Source organism: Pezoporus flaviventris, unplaced genomic scaffold (assembly GCF_033815535.1).
Source record: "Pezoporus flaviventris isolate CSIRO_AGI_PZ_B2104156 unplaced genomic scaffold, CSIRO_AGI_Pfla_v1 ptg000015l, whole genome shotgun sequence".
Lineage (NCBI taxonomy): Eukaryota > Metazoa > Chordata > Aves > Psittaciformes > Psittacidae > Pezoporus > Pezoporus flaviventris.
The window spans coordinates 18327559-18339815 of record NW_026892563.1 but is presented as its reverse complement, the minus strand read 5'-3'; the positions used below and the strand labels follow the sequence as shown (position 1 = coordinate 18339815).

Sequence of the window (12257 nt, the reverse complement as noted above, 5' to 3'; positions counted from 1 at the left end):
CTTCTTACATCTTTTTTTCAGTAATCCAGGCAGAAACTTGTTATTGAAATCAAAATGGCTATACACATCCCTTGCTGAATCTGGCCCCTGAGCAACCATTGCTGACAACAGGGTAAGGCACACTCGGCTCATCCTAAAACAAAAGGCAGAGGAAAACGTGAAGGTTATTTCCAGGATGACAGTTATAAAAACAATCAAATCAAGACATTTAAATTAAAACAAAAAAGACATTTTTCCTGCAAAAGAAAATATCCTGCTCCACCTCCAACATCCACCCAAGCCTTCAGGAGTTTCAGGCATAAAGCAGTGCCGAGTTAATCCCAACACAAGCAACCAAGATAACCATTTGGAAAGTATTCCTGGTCATGGAAAGCTCTTGCTGCAGTTGATGTGGACCTATAGGGAAATATGTATCCCACCATTTTAATAACAATCACGGTACAGATTTAGGCCAAACACAAATATTATTCCACTATTCACAAAGAACTTCAGCCCTCTTTGTGAACAGTCTATTTCTACAAACGTTATTTCTTGGACTGAGCCGCCATACTGCAAACACATACACTCCACTGCCACAAGCAGGTCCACCTGGCCTACAGCTGATGCAAAAGTTAAGGATACACTCAGTGTAAGCTGAAGTAAGGCTGCATTTTTTTGGTTATAGCTGAATGACAAGAGATTTTCTTCAGTTTACATATGCAGCATGGGTCTTTGTAATAAACTAAATCCCAAAATATACAGCCTCAGGAAAAGTATCATATAGCATTAGATTGCGTATTGTATCAGAGCTTCTACCTTGCAAAGACTTCCCCATGTAATTATTTATGAAATGTGGAATAGTATCGTTAAATAAAGGTGGATTATTAGCAGTAAGTCAATAAGATCCAGACAGCCCCTCATGATCAACTGACAGAGATTCTCTGCAACAGTATGGAGAAGACTTACCTGTGATTTTCAGAATACAGAGCAGCATAGACCAATCTCATGTAGGAATGAATTAACTTTTTCACTATGTTCATTCCCACAGCAGAAAAATGGGAGAGGTCACTGGCTGTCCTCAGTAAAATGGCTTCTAGAGCTTGAAAGATTAACAGCATCTGTAAGATACAGAAATATCTTAATGTCTGCCAATATCAGGTACAGTCTGAAATCATTAGCTGAGTAAACCATAACGAACACCATTAAAACAAGAATAACTCCACCGCAAGAGGAGAGCTTCTTCATATGAAGGCAAAGTTAACTTCTGAATTCTCTCCCAAATTAATGCTTCCTCTTCTAAAGGATTAGTTCCAAGAGTATGAATCTTCTAGGAAGCCCCTATACAGATACTCTACAAACGACCAGAGAACTACAGAAGGTCAGATGACTCCTTTTTTCCAGCTGGACACCATCATGAAATGCAGCAGTAGGGAGGGATAACCTCCTGACTGAAGGCCTGTACAACCCTGGACAAATAAACTCAGTGTAAAAAAGGGTCCCTCCTCACCACGAATCAAGACCTATATGCATGATTTATCTGCATATGCACAATGTATCACTTTTGGAGACGCAAATATGGACTGCAGTGCAAATCTTAGCACACACTAATGGATCTTGAAGGCTCTTCTCAAGCTACAGGCCAAGGCCTAATGAACTGATGTTTTAAGAAACAACTGCTGGTAAGTTCACAGTGAAGCAATGAAATGTGTTTGAGAGAGCCATCCAAGCTCCTCCAGTTTTGCAAGTAACTCCATCTAGGTGAATCCAGAGTGCATACAGCACTGGAACTGTACTCATTACAACTATTAGCCCCTATTAGTTAAAAGGATCTTTAAGAGAGCATGTCATTGAACATTATATGCTTTCTTCATTACATGAAAGTGATAATCTAAAGCAAAGATCCACACGTGGAGGTCAAAACAAAACACTATCCAATTTTATGTTGTAAGCAGATTTAAGTTAATAATGCTGCACCAGTATTCACAGTGAAAAGTGTTCTTTAATTTTCTACTTCCTTCATCATATTCTCATGAGGAAAACTGTCTCCAGCGCAGATGAGAAAAATTAGGCCAACTCCACTGGCAGCTTTCTAGAAATACCGATGTATCAGGGAGATGTCTAGTTACCTAAAAACAATTACTTTCACTGAACTATTTTCTTCTTTTGTTTGCTTGACTGCTCTGTTGACCCCCTTACTTCATAAATGGTCTTTTGACATGAAGAACCATAGCAGCTTAATTTTGGCTAGACTTACCAGGTATGCATATCATTAAACCCAGGACATCTCTGCACTGAAAATGGTATTTCCCACTTGATCAATGCTCCTGCCACTATGACCATGGCCAACTTACTTCACTTTCAGGCTTTCTTTCTCCATCCATAAGTTTGAATATTTCAGCACACTCCATGGAAATTTTGATGTATCCCTCCACAACATCATATATATCAGGAGATGGGAGCGTCTTAGCCACGGAGATGAAGGTCTCCAAACCTGCAATGGGAAAGTTTCATTGGGGGAGCCAGCGTGTGGCACGCTGCATGCCAACCCTCAGGGCCCGGACACCAGGGCTCTACTGCCCCGGACCAACACGTGCCCAGGGTATAGCAACAGCAGCCGTCATCCCCATCATCGCCATCCCCATCATCGTGGTCGTCCCCACGACGTCGCTCTAGGGCCAGGATAAGTCTCCGGGCTCCCCGGGTAGCCGCTCCAGCCCCTGCTGCGCCGGCGGCGCACGCCTTCACCTCACGATCGCACCGCCCGGCCCGCCGGCCGCCCCCACCAGCCCCTCACCCTTCACGGCGGTGGTGGGGTCGCGCAGCAGCGCCTTGAAGCGGGTGCCGTTGAACTCTTCCTCCTGGCGACAGGCCCGCTTGGCCGCCGGCGGGTCGGCCGCGCGCACGCCACTGCGCTTCACCGCCATAGCACAGCCACCCCGCCGCGAGGGCCGCCCCGGAAGCGGCCGTGGCTGCGGAGCCGCGCCCCGGCAGGAAGCGGCGGTGGGAGCGGCCGCCTCAGCGCTTCCCCAGGCTGTGGCCCTGCCGCTGCCCCTGGCCGCCGGCTCGGAGGAGGGAGAGCTACGCTTGTCCCGCGGTCAGCAGCCGAAGTCCGGCTGCAGTGTGTCAAGGGCAGCCTTCCCAGCCCCTGCCGGCCCAGGGCCCATCTGTCGCTATGAGATTTACTGCCTCAGCCCCAGCGGCCTTGCGGCTCTTAGGGCGGCAGCTGCCTAGTAGCGCTGCTCTCTAGGCTCCCCTTTGGAATTCCTCTCCACTGGCGGGGCAGTAGGTTTGTGAGGCGGCCGTGGGCGCTTGGCCTCTGATGTCTGCCGATGGACCCGACCCTGTCGTACTTGGCATTTGGCCCTTCGGTGGCCTCTATGGGGCATTCAGTCCCCTGGGGTGAAAAGCAAAGGCACATAGTACATCTGCGTGCATAAAAGCATGAGCTACCCTATCTGCATGCTCGGGGATGTATTTGGTTGTCAGAGCAATCAGTGCCCGAGCTAACAATAAAAAGAGTCAAAAATAGTTACACCTGTTGTTTCTTTCCACTTCTCTATCAGGACGCTTCCGTCACCTGATCTGAAGTGCAGCCACACGGTCCCTCCTGGTACTGCTGAGGGGTGAAAGATGGGTAGAGTATGGGGGCTTGGAAGGTGAACCTCCAGCACCTTGCGGTAGTCTCCTATCCATGAATGCTCACAAGGCCAAGCAGGTTTTTGTGTCCCTTGGCATCACAGTTTCACAGGACTGCAGATGTATGCAGTCCTGAAGCAAGGAGACCCAAACTCCGGTGTGGAAGGGGAAAACAGCGTGCCAAGAAGCACGGAGAGACCTTCTTCACATACTAGGGAAAGGGCAATGACTGTCGTTTGCAAAAGCAATAGTCACAAATTGCTTTCCAATTAACAAGCCGTGTTTCCATCGCATTTTTAAATCTGTCTTGTTAAAATGTCTTAAATAAACACTAACAATTACAAACAAATAATGAGACATTATACAAGCGTACTGGTTGCCTGTCAGCCTGTGAAACACATTGCTCAAGGTGGACAAGCATACCGTTCTCTAGACTTAAATTGAAACCAGGCATTTTGCTTTCAGCAAGAGTTATTCCAGGAGAAGCACAGTGATAAGGAGGAATGGAAAAAGTCTTGTTCCAATAAACTGTTAGATATGAAACACCAACAGCTGAAACAGTAGTAGAAGATAAAGGAGATTGTTATATTAAGTCAGTTAAGAAAGAATTAAAATCAAGTTAGAGGTCTACCTAAAATGGACTCTTTTTCTTATTTACAAATTAAAAAAGCAACATTAATACTTTTTTTTTTTTTAACAAAATCCTGTTTAAAAAAGTGATCCAGAAGAGGGCAACATTAACAGTCATTCTAAGATTTAGGGTAGATACATGCTTTAATGTTCATGGAAGATGCTGTGATATTGTGAGAACAGATGGCGGAGTAAAATAAAAGAAGGTAAAGTTGGAAGGCACAAAAGGGTAAAATAAAAGGAATAGTTGAGACTGGGGAGAAAGGGAAACATGAAAATATAAATTGTTAGATACTATGTACAAGGGCTTTTTTAAAGTAACTTACAAGAACAAGGCTAAAAAGCATCTCATTGCTGCTAGTTACATCATATTTAAATCTGTGCTAACCATTCATGATATTTCCAGAAATACTTAAATTTTAACTCAGTAGATTTCAATTAGTTTTCTGCTTGTTTTGATGGCAGCTTCATTTTGGAATTCACCGTATTATAGTAAATTCTATGCAAAGGCATGGACTGTGCATTTCTTCCATAAGACGTTATTGATGGCTTGTTCTGGATGATGGGAATCCTTTGTTTCAATCTTACAGTTTTCTTAAAAATTAATTGAAGGTAGCAGATATACCAATACATTTGCAATTCCAGAAATTGGGGGGCATATAATATAGAAAGTAAATAACATTCTCAAAAGGAAGTTGTTGTGGTTTTGAGGGAATGAAAATGAAAAGAAAAAAAAAAAAAAGATTTAACACAGATTTTAAAAGGCTTAAAGCACTCATACTGATATCTTCCATGTAAAAGTCATAGTTGTCAGTATCACAGAATCACAGAATGGTTGAGGTTGGAAGGGACCACTAGAGGACACCTAGTCCGACCTCCCTGTTCAAGCAGGGCCACCTTAGGTTCTCAAGCCTGATCACTATCATCACACCATATTTTATAGAATATCTGGTATAAAAATATTACTGTAAAATTCTGGTGAAAATTATTTTTATTTCAACTTTAAATTCAATTATTCTCTCCCCTTGCTGTCTGAGTAGCTGTCTGTCATAGGCTTTAATGAGGATGGTGAGGAAGACCATTCCACTTCAAGTTAGATTACTTCCATGTTCTTGCCATAATTTACTTTGATGCCTATGTTCTTTCCTTTCTTTATTATATCTATGAAACTTTTCCTCCCCCAAGTCTGTTTTTTGGCAAGCTTTATTCATGGAGACCCAATCAAAAAAAGAGACATCAAGCTCAGACAAAGTCTATGTGCTCTGTTGTGCCTACATGTTTGACAGATGTAAGCAGTGAATGAGTCAAGTATTAATTTCTGAGCTGCCCAGTTTTCAGTAGATTGAAATATACTTCTGTGATTCTTGCCAGGTGAACATATAATCATATCCAAGATACACAATGCCCTTCGGCATTTGCAGGTCTTAAAAACAATTCCCAGTCCCTTGCATGAACCTTAGCTCTTGCCTTGTTCAGTGTACAGTTCCAGATATAAAACTAATTGAGCCAAATGACCCTTTCCTACATCAGCCATAATCTGACCTCTGAAGTCTTTACTGGCTTGAACAGTATCTGAAGTAACAATCACCAGCCCTGCAGTCCTGCCTAATTTGCCTTTACATCTCTGACTTGAACCTCATTCTTCTCTCTCTAGGATCCTCACTCATGCAATCCTGAAGACAAAATCTCTTTTGGCAGATTAGGCCACTTCTTACCCAATAGCTTTATTAAGGTCTGTCTCTTGATTTCAGCCATAAACACTTTTATCCTACTCACCCAGCCCGTATCTCTAGCCTTTGGCTACCTCAATGATACTTGATATGCCAGCCCTCAAGCTTAAGTCTGTTGATACAACAGAACAACCTTGTTCCCCAGCCATGCTTTGGTGACCCTTTCCAAACAGCCTGATCTCCTGGCCTGCAACCTCACGCTACGGATAAGCAACTATCCCTATGGAAGGATAGCTGTACACCTCTGTTCAGGTACAGGTCTATCAGCAGGCCATGCTAATCCCAGACCAGACCAGTCTAGACTTGACCTTTAAAACCACTGATTGGTTTAGTGGAGCTCCTGCCAGTTACAGTACCATTGTACTACGATTGCTTTCATTTGGTGGTATCACTTAGTGGCCACACATGACCTGTGATGCCCTACTCCACATGAATTTTGCTCCAGAGCATGCAGGAAATGCACTTGTTTCTTATAATACTTTTTTCATTTGGTGGTAATTAATTTTATTATAATTATACAAAGTATTCAGAGGGACTGAACTTCCATCAAAACCCACATCTTTAAAACTGCTGTTCTCAGTGTTCTTCTTTCATGGTTTACAGAATTATTTCACAGAAAAGTTTCCTTCAGTTTTTTCAATATTTCAAGTTCCTGTGTGAGATACAGCTGTTTATCAGACCTTTACGGTTTCCAGCCTTTGACACCTGAAGCATGGGATCACAGAGGCAGAGAGGATGGATGCTACCAAGAGACAGGGTAAGTGTCAGGACTGCTTCCTCAACACAGCTTCACAAGTCAGGAATATTGCCACTACAGCCCAGTTATCACTTCTTTGCCATGACATGTCCAGAGATGCCTTGTGCCCATCCTCCCACCATCCTTGCCCTGATCAGCCTAGTGCCAGCTCACACATTTGGAGACAGAAACACTGAACTCCAGAAGTTTAAGAACAAGGCATCTGGGTGATGCACAAGAATGATGCATGGACTCGGGAGCTGAGAGTAGGGGAGGCTGTGCTGAGGCAATAACCCTGATGAAACTGCCCTGCAATGCCAGTGCTGGTTTGGCATAAACAGTTACAGCAATTTAGTAAAACCACAACTTTTTTTGCTCTTGATGCTGAAAAACAAAACCATCCTTCTTTGTCGTCCCCCTCCAGTCCCTTAATTATTTCAGCTGGAGAAGCCCTTCTCTGAGTAGCTAAAGGAGTACATTTTAAAACCTGGCTACGGATAGTTTATCTTCCCTACCATTACACTAGAGCCCTATCAATATCAAAGGACCTAACTTGCCTGCAGCATCAGCAGTATGAACATGCATTAGCACAAGGGTTTTGAGCCAGAGCACAGCATGAGTCGGGAATCAGGCTGCTTGCCCAGATGCTGAAGATGGATGGAAAGATTGTAAAAGGGAAGAGGACAGAAGAGCAGGAAAGTAGTGATCAGGCTGGGAAGAGCTAGAGGAGGTATAAGCTGAAAGTAGCTATGGGTATCTACTTGTGATAAACTGAATAAACCCTTTAGTTCAATGTACAGAACAGGACCTTTGGCACTATGGATAGTTACATCCAGAGGTGGAAAAAGGGTATCTTCCGTGTGTACTGAAATCCTTCCCACCTCGTATACATAGAAAAATCTTCAACCATCATCAAGCCTGAGTTAGTTTAACATAGTCATTGAGCATCTCTTCAGAATTTGCCATGTAACACTTACAGTTCTGAGAGGAAGAGCAAGCACTTAGAAACAATGCAATATTATTTTCAAATTTTGTAATTTGCTTTGAATTTCAGAGTCCTCAGTTTGAATTAGTGTGAGGTCTGGATTTCAAAACTATTAACTGTCACTGACTAGATACTGATACAGGCTACTCTTACCTGAAACACTTCCAGTTTTGCATGGCATTGCATACCTAACTTCAGAGACCTTGAGACCTGATTTTCCAAGGCTTTTGGAAAAGCCACCACTTTCTGAGTGCTTTGACATCGATTCTGTGGCTTTAAAAAGCTGCTCTCTTCAATTTCCAGTACACAAAATCATTAGTCATTTTGGAAAATCTTATCTTAAATACATATTAAAAGAGAAAGTGACAACAATGAGCCAAAAGGCATGCTCATAAACCCATAATAAGGCACTTTCACAAGTAAACAGGCTGAATTCCAAGACTGTGGTCCACCCAGCAGCTCTGTCCTAATGTCCTTCCTAAACTGAGAGGCAAGACACATCATCTTTTTCAGTCTATCTTTGAAGATTCATGTCAGGAAGTGAGCAGGGATGACTTTATGTGTTTTAAGAGGGCACAAATAACAAAGCCAGAACCTTTTTCTTGGTGCATTTGTTCTTCCTCTACATTTTTTTCTCTTGTTTCCAGCAGTAATCTCTGTAAAATGGGACATGCCTCTCACTTCATGTCTATACAAGTGCCCAGGTGTACTGCTAGAATAAATAATCCGTATACAGAAGAGGTGCCAGTAAGACAGGCAGCATTCAGGAGGATGCGTAGTGCTGACCTTTCTGCTGTGTGTGGTGAGGAAGCTGGAATGAGATTTCATTCAGAGGGAAAGAAATGTGAGGAGATTGGTTTTACAAATTTCATATGTTAGTTACATTTTATTTCTTTTTTTTGTGGTCAGGGTCTCTATGACGTTAGAACTGACTATGCGGGAAACAGCATATGAACACATAAATTGATAGCTAACATTCTCTCTGAAGTGAGTCAAAAAAGGCACAAAATAGAAAATGTTAGCCCTCCTTCTAATATTAGCCCTACTTCTGGGTGAAGTACTGTACTCTGTATTCATTCAGACTTCTACTTACATGCATGAGAATGTTTCCTAACTACAGCTTGCAGAATTTGTCCTCTCAAGTTCAAATTACTGCGCACTTGAAGATCTTGTTAGAACTTAAAATCTGTAGTGCCCCGTGAGAACTCAAAACATCCAAAACACACTTAGAGTTGAAAAAACACAAGAGAGGCTTCTTTGCCACTATCTTCATTCTTGTATCCATAGAAATAGAGGTTGAGTTGGGAAAAAACGTGCTGTTATTTTAAATAATCACCATATAGTGATTGCTGTAAAGCGTGTGCTTTGTTTGAACTGGTCTGACACTCATTTCCATAGAAACAGAGAGAGGATAGCAGCTCACTTGTTTGAACTGTCTTGTGGATTTCATCTATGTCAGAATGCAGGAATATAAAGCATTTTAAAATGTGGGAAAAGCCTGGTGGTTTGTACTTAGATTTTATCCTTTTTTTATTCCCCAAAGCCAAAGAGAACATTAGTGAACTTCTTGCAAACTTTATTCTGGGAGAAGAGAACAAAAATGACATATATCAACTTCCAGTACATTTATTGGGGTGAAAAGAGGAGAACAGCAGTAGCAGGTATAATGGGGTGATGTGTGTGTGTGTATATATATATACGTGTGTGTGAATAAGTATTTCCAAGTTATATATTTCTGATAATTTTTGTTACTCTGCTATAGATCTTGTGGGGTTTTTTTACTAAAACTGAAAATGTTAGGCCATCTAACTCAACTGTTTTATTTCACACAGCTCGTTTATTTACTAACTGATAGCATTAATTTCATTTGAATTCCCATACAGTAAGCCATGATATGAGTTTCAAATTGCAGTTTGGCTGAAGTTCAGAGAAAAATGAATAATGCAGAGAAAAAGGAAATTAAGAACTCAGATTACGTCTTTGCTCTTGCAAAGCTTCCATGCAACAACGCAGTTTCTGCATTTTTGACACTGTGAAATGATTTTTCTCTGCAGATTCAAGAGAGAATAAATATTTTTCTCCCCAAGTTCTAAAGAGGCATGGTATCTACCTGGATTCTAATTTATAGGCTTTCATTCTTTCTTTGGGGAAAAAAAAATTAATCTCATTCCTTGTGTTGCTTATAAGGAAGGACCAAGACTGAGAGATTCTGTAATTCTACATGCTGAACATGTCTGGATTAGTTATATTGTCTTCCAGCTACTGAACATTGCCAGCTTATAGAAGCTGCTTTCAAGGCTATGGCAAAGAAACACATTCTGCGTATCAGGATAAATAGTACTGTCTCCCTTCCTACCTTTGTATTTTACACCACTGTCTCTAAGTTTACTATGTAAGCACTATCAATAGCAAGGAATAACAGGGATTGCCAGAATTGTTACAGAGTTTAGGTTAATGTTGAATAGCAAAGTAATCCCCACTGGAAAAAAAGGAAAAAAAGAAAAAATGAGAGAAAAAGAGAAAAAACGGTCAATGCCATTTTAACAAAAGCATGTCTTCAGTATCTGTTGGCTGCAGCATTCGTAAGTTGTTCTCCTCCATAGGAAGGTTTCCCTAAAAGGCTACCTACACATAGGAGCACTCAGCTGCCTCTCATGTTGTTACTCAACCCTCACTGCTTCACCTCTCTGGAGGTTACCGACAACATTTTCAACCTCTCCCAGTTCAGTCATTCTACTTGAAAACTGGCTTTGCCTTTGGGTTATACGTGCACAGTGCCAAAAGCATTCCAGGTTCATTCCTGCACCACTGGATGGTCTTTTTCTTGCAGCACCACAGGGCTAGAAAAAGCAACATTATCTCATTGGAAAGAAAAGATTCACAAGTTCTCAGTAGGCAAACAGCCCTGCAGAATTTTCTGATTCAAAGGCTTTCAAGCATGAGAACAGGATATTTCTCAGTGGTTTTGACATCTTATACATTCTTTTGCATTGAATGTGTGCTTGTCACAGATGCACTATCTACTCATAGTCACATATAGACTGAGTCGCCATCATTGACATCTATCTTCCAGGGATTAATGAGCAGTACAGAGAGGAGGAGGTGGAACACATCCTGTTAGAGCTATAGCAGGTAGCCTGGATATGAGATATTTCTCCATTGACTGTATAGGGAATGAGGGTCTGGCATCCTGAAGTCATACATCTGACTGCACTCACTTGAAGTTATGGTATAGAATCACAGAATGGCTTGGGTTGGAAGGAACCCTGAAGGTCATATAGTTCCAGGCACCCTGCCATAGGCAGAGACACCCTCCACTAGATCAGGTTGCTCAAAGCCCCTCTGACATCGTAGATACGTAGTTATGAACATAGCAGGTATGAAATTAGCGTAGACAAGTGAGTTCACTGTACTCATCAAAACACCTTTCTAGAAGATACATGCATGTCCCCCAAATGCTTTCTTTTATGGAGGGGTAAAAAAATCTGTGCTACTTGTAACATTCCCCTGGCATTCATTTCTACTTTCAGTGGAACTGACCTATGACAGCAAGTGTCAGATTAAATGACCAGGTATGCCAAGATCAAGGGAAAAAACTGGAGAAGTAGGCACAAGACTCCTACAAGTCTCCTTCCAGTGCTACAGCCAGAAGGCATGGTGTAACCGATTCAGTTCAGGGCAAACACTGTCCTTGTCAGCAGCCAGAAGGAAAAGCTTCACACACCTGGCAAAGTTACTGTTTGCTCTACTCATCCGTGTTTGCAGTCGTAGATGCTTGCTTGACCTAATCCATTTTATTGTGTTATTTCGGCATCTTTGATCCCATTTATCTGAGTTCAGGAAAACTTAATGGAATGTCCCTGACCTCAAGCAGGTTCATGTGAAAGCTGGTTTACTTATATCTGCCCAAGACTGAGGAAGCATGACTATAACGTTTGTGTTATCCAGTTGTTGTTCTGTGTGTGAGGAGGGAGAGGAAAGAAAAGTGGATTCAGACTCAAACATGAAATTCAAGCTGGCCAAAGTTCAGTGTAACCTCCAGAAAGAGGTGCCAAAGTTTGGAAATTCAAATGTGGATGTGATCCAGCTTCAGTTGGAGCAGGAAGAGATTTAACAGAATTAGTTTGGTTCCATCATCTCTCACCTACTTCTGTTTTTTTTTTTTTTTCAGGAGGAGGATCAGTGTGAACATGCATGCCAGGGTGTAAACAGCTAGATGTTCTTGCCTACCCTCTTTATACCCAAGCACAACACTGGGGCAGAAGATGTTTTCATGCCCCATTTCCAGTGTTGCTTCTACGCTCTGTCCTGATGGCAGCTCTTAAAGGCACTAGGAAATGAGTGTCCTGATTTATTCTCTTTAGTTCCTCCAGTACCTTAAAAGGAGCTCCAAACTGCATTTGAAGGTGGCTGTAAAGCAGGTTGCAATGACAATCTGTTTGAACTTCTCAGTGGTTTACTTTTCAGTCTTACGAAAGATTTCAGGGAACAACCTGAACTCCTGTGAAGTAACTTCACTATGTTCTGTCACTTTGCAATCAAAGCTTTAAGCAAGCCTACA

The 12257-nt window shown here is 42.0% G+C and overlaps 1 protein-coding gene across 1 annotated transcript in view; it reads right to left on the bottom strand.

Moving 5' to 3' along the window:
* Nucleotides 1-2951, bottom strand: part of URB1 (URB1 ribosome biogenesis homolog) — a 51933-nt gene extending 48982 nt beyond the window's left edge. Inside the window, exons 1-4 of the mRNA XM_061453630.1 lie at nt 2774-2951; nt 2331-2470; nt 946-1097; nt 1-133 (exon numbers count right to left, since the gene is read on the bottom strand). Coding sequence (XP_061309614.1) covers nt 1-133; nt 946-1097; nt 2331-2470; nt 2774-2903 — 555 coding nt within the window. The 5' untranslated portion in view covers nt 2904-2951. The remainder of the gene's footprint in view (nt 134-945; nt 1098-2330; nt 2471-2773) is intronic.
* Between the last annotated feature and the right edge of the window lie 9306 nt (nt 2952-12257).